At 39.7% G+C, this 18,794-nt stretch overlaps 1 protein-coding gene across 1 annotated transcript in view; it reads right to left on the minus strand.

Annotated features, from left to right (window-relative positions):
- Window positions 1–9,981: 9,981 nt before the first annotated feature.
- CRY1 (cryptochrome circadian regulator 1) overlaps window positions 9,982–18,794 on the minus strand; it is a 37,947-nt gene continuing 29,134 nt past the window's right edge. The window contains exons 8-14 of the mRNA XM_030444701.1: window positions 16,362–16,513; window positions 16,062–16,264; window positions 15,193–15,294; window positions 14,034–14,126; window positions 12,841–12,912; window positions 12,637–12,744; window positions 9,982–10,648 (exon numbers count right to left, since the gene is read on the minus strand). Coding sequence (XP_030300561.1) covers window positions 12,641–12,744; window positions 12,841–12,912; window positions 14,034–14,126; window positions 15,193–15,294; window positions 16,062–16,264; window positions 16,362–16,513 — 726 coding nt within the window. The 3' untranslated portion in view covers window positions 9,982–10,648; window positions 12,637–12,640. The remainder of the gene's footprint in view (window positions 10,649–12,636; window positions 12,745–12,840; window positions 12,913–14,033; window positions 14,127–15,192; window positions 15,295–16,061; window positions 16,265–16,361; window positions 16,514–18,794) is intronic.

Below are 18,794 nucleotides of genomic sequence, written 5' to 3' on the forward strand. Positions count from 1 at the left end.
TGAGCCCCTTTATCTTCTAACACCCTGTCCCATGGGATTTCTCTTAACAGTTGATTGAGGAGGCCAAAGTTTGCCCTGTGGAAGTCCAGGGTTCTGATCCTACTGGGTACTCTGTTCCTTCCACACAGGATCCTGAACTCTACCATCTCATGATCACTGCAGCCAAGGCTGCCATTGACCACCACTTCTTTGACAAGGCCCTCCTTGTTGGTTAGTACAAGATCCAGCAGCGCTCCTCTTCTAGTCGGTTTGTCCACCATTTGCATTAAGAAGTTATCATCAATGCACTGGAGGAACCTCCTAGACTGTGAAAGGCTGGCTGTGTGAGTCAACCAGCAGATATCGGGGTAGTTAAAATCTCCCATGAGGACTAGGGACTGAAGTTGTGAGGCTGCTTTCAGCTGCCTGTAGAAGGCCTCATCAACCTCCTCGCCTTGATCAGGGCTACACACACATACACACACACACACACACACATGTGTCTGTGTGTATACAGCAGATTCCTTTTCTTGTGTCTTTTTGTTCTTTGCTGTGTTTAAGTAATTTCTAACATTCCTGTAATTACCTGGCTGTTGATTGCATTATTGACTTAGTGGGCCCTGAATGATCTCTCCTCTTCTGTTGTGGTTGCTTGAATTTTCCTGGTTGTTCCTAACACCTTTTCTCCTCATAGATGTCTCAAGGGAATAATACCAACCAGCTTTCCTCTCACTCCCTCCCTTCCTGCTCGTTAGCTATTGGGTGGGATCTACCCACCCATGCATAGTTTTCTGGTGAAATGTGCTCTGCTGCAATGAACTATATCCATCCTGACCTTCAACTCAGTCAAAGTTGAAGTCCAACTAACCTCAGATTACTATTTAAGGGGGTTGGTAACATTTGCCCTCCTGACAAGGTCTGCCTAGCTGCACAGAGCCTCAGCAGGCAGCTCTGCTTCCTCTCTTCTTTGTGCTCATTCAGCAGCCAATGCAATCATTCCCAAATTTTCACAGCCAAAAAAGCTTTACCTATTGTTTGTTCTCCACCTCAATGCCTGGAACAAGCCACGGCTGCCTTTGCTACTCAGTCAAGTGTTACTGAAAACGTGGTAGATAGACAATATGGTACTCAAACCAGCAGGCCTTTGGGGGCTGGAGGCACTGAGTAATGCAACTGCTCCTGTGGGAGCAGTGCAGAAAAACAAACCAGCTGTCTGGATTGAAATCATGAGCAATTAACAGTAGTTTCAATTACCCAGAGCAGAACTTTATAAGTATTTGCAAAGTACACCGTACCTATTTTCACATGGAGAGTGATAACCCGTGAGAGAGCTCTGCCTTGGTCAGAGAGACATCGTTGGAGGGAATCCTGGAGGCCAAGGGTTCAGAAGATATTTCCAAGTTATCTTCTTAATAAGAAACAGCCCAGCCTACTCTGCTGGGTGCAGATGGGTGCAAGAACTACAGATAGAAGTCAGAGAGGGAGATTGGAGGGAAGCTCTGCCAGCAGGCTCTCATCATGAGGCAAGGGGCGGCAGGGATTCCATGGGGAAGACATCCCACCCCTGCCTGTCTCCAGCATCCTCTGGAGACGCCACACTCGTCAGACTGCAGCTATCATCAGAGGACCTGTTGAATTCTACTTGTCCTGGGAGAAGGGACTCTTTTAGAAATGAGTGTCCTTATATACAAGAAAGATTTCTTTGGGTGGAGGGTGGGATCTGGGTTTCCATTTTAGGGCACTGGACGCCAAAAGAAACTTTTGGATCATGTCGTTTCCACATTAAAATGCATCATGTCATGATATATGTAATGATAGAAACCCACTCCAGACTGTCTGATAAAAATAGCAAAGATACACGGGGAATGGAATTCATCACCACCTCGGTGGAGCCACAGGAATCTCTTTCCATTGTAAACACTCTCCATACAATGATGCCAGCTCTTGCAGGAGTGATAGTGAAACATAAATCATGCTAACTAGTAACAGAACCCAAGAAACAATGCAAAATGCCTAGAAATTGAGGCTTGGCTCTCCACACTGAGAACTGTGCCTAAACTTGGAGCATTCCCTAGGGCAGCTGGAGGCAAGACTCAAGGCTCTGCTCAGATCATGAGGAGGAGAACCTAAACCTGGGACAATCTACATGTGTATTTTATTGCTAGCTCATTTCTGGGGAGCCTGTAGGTGCTCAGTGTGTCTAACAGCCTAGGGCCAGGGAAGGAGAATACTAGTTTTAATTTGGACATAAGCTACAGACCATGGTACCTGTAGGAAAGAGGTTATTGTATCAGTTTCAGATGAGAGTTTGCTCAAATCTGAGTCTCTGACTACATTTTGCTGTCGTTAATTATTTAGAAACCTGGATCTAAATCTGGATTTAGATCCCGAGGATGGGTATGCAAATTGGAAAGTCTTGGCATATGACACATCTCCCAGGGCTTCATTCTTGTAATGATTTTCCATAAACATTAACAAGAGCAGAAACAGAAGAGCAAATTCACTCTACCTGCCTACCCATTCCAAGGGACGTGTGCTCACAGCCTGAGAATCAGCCCAGAATATTCTGTTGGTGATATAAACTGTGAATTAAATGAGGGCAGTACTGTTATTGTTTAAAAATGGCATTATTCTTTATCTGGATCCACAAATACACGTTTGATTAGGGCTGTAAGCACATGATAAAATGCCTTGTAGTGCAACTGCTACATAGTCATAAAGATAACATTTCAATAATTTTTCTTCTATCTACAGACTTTATTACTTTCCTTTGATGTTTTATGGTATGGAGCATAAAACTGTAATAAATCTTTCAGATATTACCTTCAAACACGCACCAGGGGAATTTTTCTTTTACCTGTTGTGAGTTGAAGTTTTTTATACTTCTGCTCAACCCATTTGTCCTTAAACTGAAGGATTATGCATGATCATTTACAGGCTCTAAGACTTGTCCAGAGCCCATGAAGAGCTTTGTTATCAGCAGCTCTCTCCCAGCAAGCCAGATGTTTGCTCAAGCCCACGCAGCTCCAGGGAATGAAGCAATGGGCTTTAATTCTCCTTATGGTGACCTGGACCACAATGGGGCAGGCCAGACAATTCTGCCTGACTGCATGATGTGCATTGCCTCAGCTCGATGCTCCCTTGCATTACCCATGAGTTAAGTTGGATGATGTCACTACCAAACTTTGCCAAAACACTCAGTAAGTTTCCAACACCACAGGCTCGGGAACCACCTAAAATTACAGCTGGTTTTGCCTCAATACATGTGCACCACAGAGAAAAAACACCCCTCAGGAGCACCAGCTTCTCAGATAGAAGTCTAGCAACAGAAGCCACGACAGTAAGGATGTGTCCTCTCAAGTAAAATCAGGCCTGATTTATTTTTACAAATAAAATCAAGGCCTGACTGCATTAATTACACATATGCAAATACTTTGCATGAGGTGAGAAGCCTTCTTCAATGCTAAGCCATTGCTTTGCTGAGCAGACATGGAGGATGCTGAAGCACCCGGAGGTGCCGCAGCTTTGCTGCCCTACAGAAGGGAGAGAAGCTGGGTGTGCTACCCCAAAACACTCTTCCATGGAAGGGCTGATAGGAAGATGAGGACCAAAACAATCAAATTCCCCAAACACTTGGAAACCAAAGCCATATGCACTATAAATATTTTTGAAAATTGTAACTTTGTGTAATGCTTAAAACAATTGTGAACGATCACTTCTCTCCTTTCTCACCCCCTGAAAAAAGGTTTATGTTACAAAAAGACTAATTATCCAGTTTTCCAAGACACAATGGATGCCAAATTCTTTACAGGGAGGATGGTGAGATGCAGGAACAGGTTGCCCAGAGAAGTTGTGAATCTCCCCTTCCTGGAAGTGTTTAAAGCCAGGTTGGATGAGTCTTTGAGCAACCTGGTCTAGTGGGAGGTGTCCCCGCCCATGGCTGGGGGAGAGGGTGGGGAAGGCTGGAACTAGATGATCTTTGAGGTTCTTTCCAACCCAAACCATTCTATGATTCATTCTATAAATTTATGCATTCACCCTTATCTGTCCATGCACTTTTATTTCTTATCTGGTTTTGGTTGGGTTGGGTTTTTTTTGGTTTTTTTTTTTGCTTCTTTCCTTCGTCTGCCTGTTTTACACCATCCCTTTTATTTTCCTTTTTCTCTGTCTAAGGCTGCTGTAAAATCCTTCCCTACTTCCATTATCTTTTTTCCATCCAGTTGCCAGACTGCCTTGAAATCCCCAGGTGTGGTGTGTGTAGCAGTCACCCTGAGGTCTAAATGCAACATTAATGATGTTTGCTGGGGCAAGTCATTCCTCAGAGCAGTGCTCTGTTTCTGTCTACTGCCAAGTAAAGACAACTTTGCTTAAAAACATTCCTAGTTTGGATGAGGTAAAAGGTACTTGAGAAACATGTATAGCCCAGGTAATTAAAGACCTTGTGATGACCACACAGTAAAAACAAACAGACCTGAAGTAAATCCTCCCTCTCTGTAATTGCTGACTATAAATTGCTCCTTTATTAATTATTTATGTGCTTACCAGCTCCTCCCAGTCAGAATAATCACAGTTAACAAGATTATCTTCTTGTGCTAGGTGTAATTAGCAGAGATAAGAAAATCAGAAAAAAAGTATCATTTACCTGGCATTAGGTGCACAAGCTTCTACTAACCACAGGTCCTCAGACGTGATTCTGCACATTGGCTGCACTCTCATGTTTTGCATCTCTTTTCTAAGAGCTTCAGGTTCTGAGATTTTCACTAAGACATACTGCAAGCAAGGAAAACCAATGGCATCCAAAAGAAAAACTCCTTTTTGGTATCTTTTCTATTTTCTTTTTTACATCTCCCATCCTCTGTTCTGCAGAAGATTTTTGTACACAATATCAATATCAAATCTATTTGCATTTTTTAATTTAATATTGAATTAATTTTGCATTTGCAGTGCACACAATAAGAAAACAGGAGCTTAGATCCCTGGAAACCCGATGTGAAAATTCTCTCTCTCTGCTTTCCCTGTCCAAGATTCGCCTGTACTTTTTGGATCAATATAAATTTCCCCTCTACCCAGAATTTTTTACCAGCTTTGAAATTTGAATTTTTGGAAAAATACAATATTACAATAAACAATCAAGTTAAAAGCCAAAGTTTAATGGCTTAAACACGGGGATTTTGTTTGCTTTGTCCTTTAAGGACTTTTCTATTGGAAAAAAGGAGCACAAACAAGCCAGGAAGTTCTATTTCTCTCACAGTTGTGATCTAATCTAATCTATAGCAAAGCAGAACATGGCTACCAGCAAGAGTTTGTGCACAAAGGCCCCAGGGATGGGCAAGGACTTACCTGAGGCTGCATAGCAGATCCGTGATAGAGCAGAGACAAGAACTGACATCTCAGTTGTCACAAGGAGAAGAACCCTGAGATGTCAGTTCCTGTGCTCTGGACACAGGGATACCCAGGGGACAGAGACAGCCTGATAAATGTTTCAGGTATGTAAAAGCGTAGATATATTTTCAAATGCCAGTTTTTAAGTAATGTCCAATTGAAGTTTGGACTCAAGTCCAGAGGAAAGCCACAAAGATGACCAGGGGGCTGGATCACCTCTCATGTAAAGCCAGGCTGACAGAGTTGGAGTTGTTTGGCCTGGAGAAGAGAAGCTATGAGGTGACCTTATTGCAGCCTCCCAGTATTGAAGGAGCTACAGGAAAGCTGGGGAGGGACTTTCTACAGGGACAGACTGTACCAGGAGGAACAGTTTCAAACTGGAAGAGATTTAGGTTAGACCTTAGGAAAAACTCTTTGCTGTGAGGGTGGTGAGACACTGGCACAGGTTGCCCAGGGGAGTGGTGGCTGCCCCCTCCCTGGAAGTGTTCAAGACCAGGTTGGATGTGACTTTGAGCAACCTGGTCTGGTGGGAGGTGTCCCTGCCCATGGCAAGGGCGTTGGAACTGGATGATCTTTAAGGTCCCAAACCATTCTGGTTCTAAGTGTATTTAAAATTAAAATGTATGTATATACTGGCAAGCACACAGGGCAGAGCTCCAGAAAAGCAACTTTTAGAGTAACAGAAGAGGTTTGGTTTCTGATTCAGAAAGACAAGGCAGCTAAAATTGCAGTTATACAGCGATCCTATCATTTCCACATATTTCCCCTTCCCCAGCAGCTAGCAGAATATTTTGGATGACCAAGACACATTCTGTCCTTCTCAAAACCGAAGTTCTCATTGAAAGGCAGCCCTAAACTGCCGTAAGACAAAGACCTAGCACGTTCTTTCCCCTCAGGCCGTCCACACAGGGAGGACTTTCCACCCAGGGAGGAGCGCAGCTCCATCCCCGCCCCTCCTGGCCAACTCCTCCCCGTCCCCCGAGGGCTCCGCGCCAGCGCCGCTCCCGCAGCACCATCTACAGCCCGAGAGGAGTTGGCGACTTGGGAACGGGAATCCTAGGATCGTTTTGGTCGGAAAAGACCTTTACGATCATCAAGTCCAGCCGTATATTCACCACTAAACCATGTCCCTGAGCACCACATCTATACGGCTTTTAAATCCCTCCAGGGATAGTGACTCCACCACGTCACTGAGCAGCTCTTTCAATGAAGAAATTTCTCCTAATATCCAACCTAAACCTCCCCTGGCACACCTGGAGGCCATTTCCTCATCTTCTGTCAACTGTTACTTGCGACAAGAGACCAACCCCCCACTTCCCTACACCCCCTTTCAGGCAACTGCTGAGAGCCATAAGGGTCTCCCTGCAGCCTCCTTGTCTTCAGACTAAACTCAGCTGCTCCTGGTAAGACTTGTGCTCCAGACCCTTCACCACCTTTTTTGCTCATTTAGACATGGTCCAGCATCGTCATGGTCCAGTTCTTCTTGTACTGTGGATCTTGACAGGCTGGGTCAATAGGCCCAGGCCATTTTTATCAGATTCCTCAAGGCCAAGTGCAGGGTCCTACACTTGGGCCACAGCAACTCCAGGAAATGCCACAGGTTTGGAGAAGAATGGCTGGAAAACTGTCCAGCTGAAAAGGACCTGGAGGTGTTGGTCAATGGCCCACTGAATATGAGCCAGAAAATGTGCCTGGGTGGCCAAGAAAGCCAAGAGCATCCTGGCTTGTATCAGACACAGCATGGCCAGCAGGAGCAGGGAAGTGATAGTTGCCCTGTACTCAGCACTGGTGAGGCTGCACCTCGAGTACTGTGGAAGGGGGAAATATCCTTCCTCCAGGGGCAGTTTGCTCCTCAGTGCAGTCAGAGAGGCCAAAAAGCAAGGCAAGTCCTCTGAGGCTGAGGTCTCAGCCATTGCACACCTCACACACCCACCTGTGACATCCTGTGCTCTGCTGCAAGGGATGAGCTGCTGTGAGGCTGCACACAGGTCATGTCACTGCAAACCACTGCACAAGGGGGAACAACTATGCCCCTGCAGGGGCTGGTACTTGTATAGCCTGTAACATATGTAAATTATGTAATCTTTCCTACCATCTCATACTCAAAAAAACAAAAAACCAAAACCCCCCAAAGCAAAACCAACAAACAATCAACACCCCCCCCACCCCCAAACCAAAAAAACAAAATAAAAATCCCCAATCCAAGTCACTCTGGCATAAATAGGAAATATTATACTTTCAGCAAATAGGAAAATTTGCTTCAAGTATATGCACAGCACAGAACATTTTCATATACCACATATTTTTCAAAGTTAAATTTTATATTAATAAAGCTCACAGATCTTAATAAATAGGCAACAATAGTTTTACTTGAAATAAACATCAAAAACTTGGAAGGGTTTTGGTTTTTTTTTACCTTGGTGCATCACTTTCAGTAGCTTGAAATACCTGTAAATACAGGGATGCAATTCTCCAGGCACCAGCAGACAGTGGCAGGAAACCCTGTTGTGATGGAGGTCAGGCTTCAAACTGGTTCCCCTGGGAGCAGGAGATGCCTGGCTTCATTTGCAAACTGCCTATTTCCTGCCCAGTAGACAGGAAGGTTCATTTAAATGTCATTTTTATTCAATAAAAACCCATTAACTGTGTTGTGCTAGACCCAGTATAAATCTAATTAATGATTCCTAACTGATGGATACTTCTCCTTATTCAAACTTAGACCAGGATCTCTTCTGCAGGGCCTTCACAGGTTCCTAAAAACCTAAAAAACACCTGAAGTTTAGTTTTCATCATAAGTATCAGCCACAGTTGTCCTTGCACACTTCAATACATTCTCCAGAGGTTTAGTTCCCAAAAAAACACAGTCTGCAACACTTGTCTCCCTTACAAGTGTTAGGGAAGGGCCACCTAAATCCCTTGGGAACAAGCTATCTTGAGGAATAATGCAAGATCCATTTTCTGGAGGAAAATTCTAATAAAAAACAACATCCTGGCCTTTTTCCAAAGTGGGTTTAAAATACATGTCCAACACCTCCTTGAAAATCACAAGGGGGTAGTAGGGGTGAGGGGAGAAAACCTCACATCACAAGAGTTTTGGTTAATTTTTCTGTGTGGTCAAAGCCTCAGCCTTTTTATTTTTGTGGTCACAGCAAGTACTAGTTGGAAGGAAGAATATGAAAGAAAAGGCTTTTATGAAGGTACTCCTTCTCAGAAGGCAACTTCTCCTCTCTCACACTAACCTACTTACAGATCAGTTCTACCACTGCAGTTTTGACACCAGAATGCAATCAAGCCAGCATATAAGTGAACCAGCAGCTTCATCAGATTTTCCTGGGACTTGACTTCATCGAGAAGGGGAACCCCCCCTTTTAGCATTTAAGGAGGGGAGAATTAACATAGAAATTATCTCCTTAGGAAATGTCTCCTTCCATCTATTGAACTTCCAGACTGGATGGGGGAAAGATGATATTAAGCATATATTCTTACTTTAAGTTTCTCTTCATCAAGAATTTCATAGCCTATTCATTTAGGAAAGTTTGGTGGAACGTTTAATTTAGATGTATGATCTAACATATCCTTGTCTTAACAGAATAAAAAAAAATCCTGAGACAGTGTGTACATCTACATTACGTTTTTTTTCCCCAACTACTTAAACAGAATAATTGTTTATTCTACTGATTATATATGTTGCTAGGAAGCCTCTCCATTCTGCTTGGACTGATCTGTGGAAAATACTTGGCATATGCTTCTCCACCCTCACTGCTGAGATTTTCTTCTTCAAGATCAAAGATTCTCTGCCTCAAGACTGCAAACATTTTTTGCACTAAGCATTTTCTTAGTAGCACTTTAGATTTTGCTGCTGAATCCAAATCAGTATACAGAGATATTTACATTAACTATTATCACTTTAAATCCAGGAACAGGCATAACCATGGCAGCTTATTCTGCATCAAGGGCCCTGCTGTGTGTTTTCTCAAACCATAAATCTGCTCTGAATTTTAACCAACACACAGAAGTGCCCCATGACTGCAAGTCATTCACAATACCAAGAACAAGATCATTACTTCCTCCCACAATAATTAATTTGTGCACCCACTCAAGGAGGTGACTGACCTAGTTATACGTAAAATGTAGTAATTCAGACTGCTCCTTCAGATATCTTAATTGTCTGAGAAAACATTTAGATACAACTTCTCTAAACATCTGAGACAGTATTGACTGAGTAGACAGCAAACCCAGTGTTTTCAGTAATCAACAGCTTTGAAGAACAGCCATTTAGCTGCAGCACAGGACAGATCACCAGCCTATCAAGCAAAATGCAATTATGGAAAAAAAAGGCTCCTAGATTTTAAAGAAATACTTAATAAATTCATTGGTTAAAAGCATTTAATGGTAAGAATATGTACATGTCTGCAATTTCAACCAAAAGGCCTAAATAACTTGGATATTGTTTTGCTTCAGAATCATGAAACTTGAAGTGAAAGGTAATAAGTTCACTGACTGTGGCTTCCAAATTAAGCCTAAGAATTACATTTTCCTTCTTTTTTTCCTGAAACAGTTCAGTTTAGAAATATGTACTGGAGCAATAGCATACATAAAAGACAGACATGTACACACATATCTATATACACGTTTTTCTTTTATTAACAAGGTATGTCATTACTGAACAAGGCAACTGGAAAATACAAGGACTGGACATATACATTAAAATTTTACAACTCGACAAAAAATTGGCGTATGACTTATATACAGATGTGATTAATAAGGGTTCCAACTCTACTGTATTTGATTAAACACAGTCCTAAGCACTTACATTATGAAAATATGAAGCTGATTATATAGAGGTCAAGTTGTAGAATCTAAAAAAAAATAACAGTTTTAAAACTTCAAAGCCTTCTATGTCCACCCATTTTACAGAACATCACTACAGCTCTTCCTACTACCATATACATGAAAGATTATCAAAAATATATTGATGGGTCAATTGCTAATCATGAATGTTGATATTTACATTAAGTTAGCAAATTCTTCACCAAATATTTTATATACAAAACTTAATTTGCCCTTTGTGAAAGAGTAATTAAAAAGTTAAAAACCATAGAAATGCCAGTTAGAAATAATGCATTCCAAAAATGGACTTGTTTACAACAACCGAGAACAATTGAAAATAATTTATGAAAGAGGATGTCATTTTAGTACAGGTATTCTCACAACACTTAAGTTCCAATATAGAGTAGGAGGAATTTTGTCCTGTGTGTTCTTTAAGTGGCATCTCCTTCAAACAGTGCTGCAAGAAAAAAGAAAAAATTATTCTTATGTGGTTTGCTGTGAGTTTTTGAAGAAGGCAAAAACATTTCAAGGCACCAATATTCTTTCCCCCCTTCTCAGTGCACGAAGCCCTGTCCCCATTTGTACTGGCCTGAATTCTCAGAATTCTTATTTCTTACTCCTCAAAGGCTAAAAAGGAAGGAGGGAAAAAAAAATAAGTAAAACAAAGGAGAAACAAAACAACTTCTGTTTTTCGGTGCTATTCAGAAGGTGCACATCCTTTTGCCAGCAGTGTTTTTGAGTACGATTTTGGTTGATTTTTTATTCGACTATTTTGCAGCATGCTTTGAACACCTCTAGCAAAAATTATCTTCTCTGCCAACCTAGAAACCCCTCCAACCTGCCTGTCAATTGAAAAAGAGCTTAGACAGGAACCAGACGTTCACTCTGCAGGTACTTCTTCTTTACAGACCCGAGCACCTAAGGAATTCTGCAATACAAAACACGGATGCTGAATGAATCTACACATTCTAAGGATTAGACAGCTTCTGAAACATGGACTCTCTTGAATTATGTACCACTCAGGCTCGTCCAAGAACCAGAAACCTGTTTGAGAACACAGAAGGAAAGCTTACAGTGCTTTTAGTAAGTGATAAAATAGCAAATGGATTGATTGCTAAGGTCTCTGCTTCTTTGAGTGATAGGCATTATGGAAACAATACTGTGGTTCTTCACTAAAACAAATTAGTACAACACAATTGTTCATAATGCACCACAATAGTTCTGAAGTGCCAACACCACAAACAAAATTAGATCTTGCTCTCAAATCCAAATGAAGTGGACTGAATTTCCCTTTTATCTATAGAGATGCTGAGTGCATGTTTTCTTTGCTCTATGGAAATGCTGCCTTCCAACTCTCAAGTCTCACCATGCACTATTATCTTGATTGTGCTATTCCTACTTACTGTTCAGACTCCATAATGATCAACTCTGAACTTAGTTTTGTAAACAATAAGGATGGAATGACATCGCAGTCCCCATTAATCTATGCAGCCACATTCATAGCCTTCAAACCTTGTCCCTTCTTGTGTCATAGAGCCCCTCTTTCTTTGGCTTTCCTCCTAAGTAATTAATCAACTTGTCTTTCAGGCCAACTTCCTCTCCAATCAAGATCACTGTGGGAAAAGGGTATAAAACCTTTGGCCTTCTCTTTTCTGTATTCTGTTCCTAGGAAACTTTATCCACAACACAAAACCCAGTTATCATCTCTGTGTTGACAGTCTCACACATATCAAACCCCTCCTCCAATGCACTGCTTCTCTCTATTTGTTTCCACACATACTCATGTACATCTATCTAGCAATGGCTCCTCCATCACAATCAAGTACTTTTCACCACAGCTTTTTTTGACACACTTCAAAAGTCTGAACATCCTGCTTAGGTCACAGACCAATGACAAATGCTCAAGTTTTCAAATATTTCTTGTCCCTACATTTCTACATACAATAACTATGTCAGCATTTGCAGGTTTTCAGCAGTCTCTCTCAAACATGTTCTGCTTAGTCCACTTGTATGTCTAAATCACTAATCCATGGCCTGACCCTTTCCTTTTAAGTTGTGTTAGCCTTCTGATTCAGGTCAGTGTACATCCACACAAACAGTGCTACTGGCACAGCTTCAGGTAAGATGCTGGAACACAGAGTAACTCAGGCTACATAAGCAGCTCTGCTAATGCAAGTCAAGCCACAGTTTATCCCCCTCCTTTTCTCTAACACCTTTATCTATATCTGACAATCTTCAGTTTGGTTCTATTTTTGCAACTTCTTCCTATCTCATTAACTCACTAGAGATTTTGTATTGTTTGCTTGTACAGTACTTGAAACTCAAATTTTGACAGCAATGTTTTAGGATCCTTTGCATTGCAGTGATATCACTTATCACAGACAAAAAAATGTGTACAGGCATTTACTCATCAACAGGATAACTTCAAGGTGTCTCAGATCTTACCAGTTTAACTCGTGCTCTGTCTCTGGACTTTCGGTCCAACACCCCGAGTTTCTTCTTCTGGATTTGGGCGTTTGCCTGCACTAATGCCAGTACCAAGGGTTGTTCTTCCTGATAATTTAAAATCATTATTTACATTAAGGCTCCATCACACTTCATATACTCAGGAAAAAACATTTTGGGTTTTTTTGTTGTTCTTTAAATTACCTGCTTGCAATAAGTGGGACTGCTGATTGTCTCCATGAGCATAGTGCAAGATACTACTTGCTTGACAGTAACCTGTTCAGATACAGTAGATATTATGATAAATAACACTGAGAACTGCAAGCAAGTGTACAATTGCATCCTTTACAACCACAACACAAGGCTGATTTATTTTCATCATTAGGAACATCCTGTCAGAAACCATACTGAGTGTAAAAGAAAAAAGTGCAAAAGAAAAGCCTCATGGCAGTCTACTGCTGTTAAATACATATGCACTTAAATATGCACAGTGAACAATGTTAAGTGTGGACATATTATATTTGCACTGCATTATATTTACAGTAAGCAGAAAGTCTATATATCCAAACATTTTAATTTTAAGTTGCTATGAATGTTATCATTTGTTCCGCCAAGTCTTCTTATCTTTTCCATTATTCTGTTACAGCAACACTAGGAAATCCTTACAATAACAAAGCTGTGAAAAAAAATTTAAAAATGCAAGTAACCTAAAGAAAGATGCAAACCATTTTCTAGTTTCACTGACACCCTTGATACTAAGCTCTCTGCATAAATAGTGCAAATTAGCAAAAGCAGTTGCTAAGTTTCTTATTCCCAGCAGTTATGGTGTTCTGGTTGTTCTAGATGCTTAAACAAAATGCAGATTACAGTCCTTCATGATCAGTAAACAACCTCTGTTAAGACTGCAAAGAAACAAGCAGTTATGATAAATATGACTGCAACTTTGATCCATCACAAACCACAGCTTAAGTTTCTACATAGTGAAAGTAACAAAAATTTTCTTCCACGATATCAGACTATCCACACAAAACTGTGGACATTTATTATATATGGAAAGAGTGGTAATGAAATTAGGGAAAAAGATAACATGCAAATTTTGCTGTCAAATACACAAATTTAACTTATTTCTTCTAGTACCGTTCACTTAAAGTAACCTAGGATAATATTTATTAATTTGTGTTCACTCACACCTGTGATCCCTCCAACTCCAAACATACTCATACTGTTCTAAATGAGCATTTCAGAGACAAAAGCGACATCAACAGAAACCAGGACAGTTCAAGTTGTAGACAGCAACTGTCACCAAAAGATCTATCCATGTTATTTGCATGTTTTGTCTGTTCTTCCATAGTTGCAAGGATTTGGAGATCCTCTACAGACAGGCACTGCCGAAATACCTTGCTGCTGAATTCCACTTGCTCCTGTATGAGAGTCTCCCAGGGCACACGGCTGAACAACTGTGTGACCATCACCAGTTCCCAGCTGAGCTCCTGGAGAGGCAGGAAAAAGGCTTACAAGTAACATAAGATAAGATTCTAGTTTTGGAATTTATAATATTGGGGGGTGTCCCTCTGTTCAAGAGATCGACTTCAGGTTTGGCTTCCCCCCCACCTCAGAACAGGTCAAAAGTTTTAATGTTTTGGTCTTTCCAAATTCACAGTTGCCAATTCAGATGAATACACAGTAACTTGCTACAAAATGGATACAGTTCTGATGTGAAAACTCTAAGTATGTGTATACATTTTGAAGAGGAAAGAATGTAGAAATTGTTAAGCCCTTCCCCTCTTAATAAACCTCTGAATTTAGAAGAAAAAAAAGCTCAAGCACACAACTCTTAGGAGTCTAGACTTTAATTCTTTGAGAAGAACTGTACTGACAACAAGGTGCAACCTGGCTTCTAACCTTGACTAAAGCCTAGAGAGAACACAAAGCCATTAAGATTCCAGTTCTGCTCTATGATATTACAAAGAGGAGTCCAAGGTGTACATAGTATTCAAGACATTGATGCACCATGATTTAAACAACGTTAATGCTGATATTACTTTTTTATTCTTAGTAACTGGTTATTACCAGTCTCTATATATTACAATAAAATGCTAATAGTCTAAAGTAATCTTCATCAAAACCATATAATAAATTCTATATTAAGTTATTTGAGATACTGTCCACTCTATTGTTGTTGACATTATGGCAGAATTAATTTCAGTGTAACCAATCTAATGCTAGCATTAGAAAACCATCACAAATCAACAGTTTTGAAAATGCACAAATCACCGTTACAAGAATCAGAATGCTTGTAGACTTCTAGAAGAAAATGACCTTCAAATGCTTTTGAAATTTAACTGTTTTATACATGTTATTAAATAATTTTCAGGGGGGGAAACAGGTTAAAAAGTTCTTACATGTTTAAAGAAAAATATCTGAGGATGCCTACATATAAATACTACCAAACTTTGTGAATAAATCTGAAAACGTTTGTGATTCACACTGAAAACTGTCCTGTGAAAACAGCTTCCTTACAATACCTAATGCCAAGTGCATTAGAATTTGACTGACCTCCTGTACTGCCACAACCAGAAACACTTTCTCCTGGTGAATAGCCCATTAGGCCACCATTTCCATTTCCATTTGGATTCGAAGGCACTGTTGCAAGAAGACCTGGAGAGGGAAATAAAATATATAAAGTAAGACAGCAAAAGGAAAAATAAAAATTAAATGTAGCATGTTTTTTATTTCATGATAGGCAGTTGTCTACCCTTGCCCCAAGTGGTTTACCTTTCTAACAGGAGAACATCTCTCCATCTTGCCTACTAGATCTGGGATCTTGACAAGTAATTTTAGTTCACATACTCAAAAGGCATTTTCTAGTAACATTCTCCCTAATATTTTCAATATTCATTAGTTTACATGTATTCACTATGCTGCATTGAAGTGCAGTGTACCCTGATTCAATATCCAAAGATCTGAACATCCTGAGTGGTTACATTTTCCTAAGCAATACAAGTGCATGTGGTTAACCTCTTGTAGGAAAGGGAACAAGCTTTCCTAACTATGAAGAATGCTACCAGAGGCTGCTCTGGTCTCCATTTGAGCAACAGCATTTGCAAATTCAAATATGCTATGTCTGAAGTTATGAACCACCTTAATTTTCTAATGCATCAGAATGCACGGATGACACAGTGTAACCAAAAAACTTCCAAAAACCCACAGAAAAAAAAGTGCCAGGTAAGATTTGGAAAGAGGCACTCCACTCAAATACTTTCTTCCCTTTCTTGCTTACATCTTACATTTTAATTTATTTAGACATACAACCCTGGTCACCACACAAAGGTCACACCTCATTACCACTGCTATGAGACAAAATTTTTAATTGCTAGAAGATGAGAAGTTTTCAAATAAATAAAGCAAATAGCCTGTGACCATACCCAGTCCTCTGTATCGTGAAAGCTGCTGGTAGATCTGTTTCATCCTCTCAATATTCAGACGGCTTGCCTCTGCATGATTTACCATTGGTTTGGGATAATTAACCCCTATAATACATTTTGCAGCCTTCTGGACACTTTCTGGGGCATTCCAAGGATCATAGATGTATTTTGCAGGGAAACCTCTAAGTACTGGCAAATAACGTCTTAAAAAAACAAAAAAAAAAGTAAATGTAAGTATAAAGTCACTTGACTTCACAAGCAACATCCATTAATGACTGTGATTTCTGGACTGTAAGTCACCTGATATAATCCCCATTTGGGTCAGTTCTTCTGCCAAAACCCACTGGACAGTAGCAGTGAAAAAACTGCTGAAAGAAGGAACTACAAGATAGCCACATCCAGCTTCCAGCATTCACACTCCAATCTGCATCAAGTAAGAGCTCTTCAAAGACCTTAAGAAAAGAGGGCAACAAGTTAGTCTGAACGTGAGACACCTTCAAAACACCTATGTGTTCAGGATTGGTTATGAGGTTCTGGATTCTGCTGAGAAAACTGAGCTCTTCCAAGCAGCAACACTCTTACCTGGCAGCACTCATAGAATGTCAGCAATTGCAAACACCTAAATGCCAAATTCAAGAACAAAAGTGTGATAGCCTGATTGGCTCTTACCTGGTAAAAAAAACACTTGTAGAAATCTCAGAAAGCTACAACCAAAAAGTTACACATTCTTGCATAAACACATCTGTAAAAATTAATTTTGAAAGGAAAGCTGGAGCCTGACTACTTGCAAATGAAATTGCTTTCAGAAGAGTTGCCTCTTCACATTACAACTGAGTAAACTTTGCAAACTTCCAGAAAGCAGGGAACATACAGAGCCCATTTCAAACTCAAATTTCAGTCTGAATACCTCAACTTGTACAACACCTTTCAATTATATAAGGAGTCCCAAAAGCAGAATTCAGGAGTTTCAGACTAGCACAAACATTCAAAAATTATATTTCTAAAGGCAAACAGTTAATCTAGTAACCCACAGTTTTGAGGATACACACTTAAGTTCCTGGAAATATATGAATCACCAAGATGCTTGAGAATGCTGAGACAGATACTGAAAACTGTTCTGAAGAAGTCTTCTCTGGTAATTAATACCACTGTTACATTAAAAGTAACCTATGAGGAAGCTGAAGATTTGAGTTTTACTCTAAATCTGGAGCTCAATAGCTGGGAAACATTCCAACACTGATTGGTTTTCAAATATTAACACACACAATACTGATTTGTATAAAAATAACCTTTCTTGCTCGGTCAGACCACTAGCAACACAGGCTAACAATAAAAAAAGTAAAGCCTCATTCTTTGAAGAAGAACATTCAAGCACATTTTATAAAAGGTGCACTGAAGAAGTTTTCAAAACAGATTACTGAATACTTTTAAGTACTGATTTTCCTTTCAAGCTTGCATCATTTCCATATGTTCCAAATGAACCATCATCTTTCTTCATGCTAAGATACTGAAACATCTTACTACATCCACCCAACTTCAACTAGTCTTGTTCTGATATAAAGACTAAATAAGATAATACCATTAAACAAGAATATATCTCTCTCCATACTCAATAAGGCATTCATTCTGCAGTATACACTGAATGTGTTACAAAATATATTTGTAATTATCTTCAACTACTTGGAAAAAAACAGTTCATTTTGAAAAAGCAAGACTTATCTTAAAACATTTTTAAAGCCATTTTAAATAGAAAGTGACTGATAATGTAACAAGGTCTTTAGCTGAACATTAAGTGTTAGCACACAACTTTTCCACTAGATGGTGAAATAAGACTTTGGGAATAACATCACCATGGAAGGCCAGATTAATACTTCCTAACTAGAGACATTTGAATAAACATCCTCCCCCTTCACAAGTCTGGGCTCTCCAAATATTGATATTATTTAAAAAATAAGAACATGTTGATGTTTACCTGTAATATACAGTTTTGTTGTTGGGCTGAACTACCTATGTATGTGCATCTTCAATGTCCTGTATTTAGGAACTGCAAAAGGAAAATTCCTAAAGCAGCTTATGATGTTATATAACTGATTTTTTGTTGTTGTCATTAAATGAAAAAATGAAAGGTGTTTGCTTATAACTGATTGGTTAAGGACAGCGAAATTTTGTAAGATTATATACACATATGAGGTCACAATTCCTGATGGGAAGTAAATTATTTTTTAGGTTTCAAAAATAAAAAACTATTTTTAATTTATTATCGCTGATCAGTAAAAGATGTGCTACCCTTCTAAGAATGTAAAACTGATATAAAGGCTGAGATTAAATTATTCCATTCTTTTCCTCAGAAGACTGACATTTGTAATTCAAATTTCAGCCTCTCTTGGATACTTGCATAGAAATTAGTTCCACTTAAATATCAGCCTAATGATTTTGGCTGAACTCAATACACTTCTAACACTGAGCAAAGAGGAAAATTGCTAAATAGCCTCAGCTTTTAGTTTTCTTCCCTTAATTCCCATGGTGTTTTCCTTTTGTGTGGAACAGAAACTATTCACACAGTATGACTGGAGAGAAATTTCTATTACAAGGTTAACCTGTGTTTATTTACCAAGTTTTGGGAGGAAATCTCAGATTTAAAAGAACTGTGAACCTATTCCGACTGCAAGAAACACACTTAAATACTCCAATAAAAAAGGGCATTCAACAGGCAAAACTTCTGGTTTACCAGAA

Source organism: Calypte anna, chromosome 1 (genome assembly GCF_003957555.1).
Source record: "Calypte anna isolate BGI_N300 chromosome 1, bCalAnn1_v1.p, whole genome shotgun sequence".
NCBI lineage: Eukaryota > Metazoa > Chordata > Aves > Apodiformes > Trochilidae > Calypte > Calypte anna.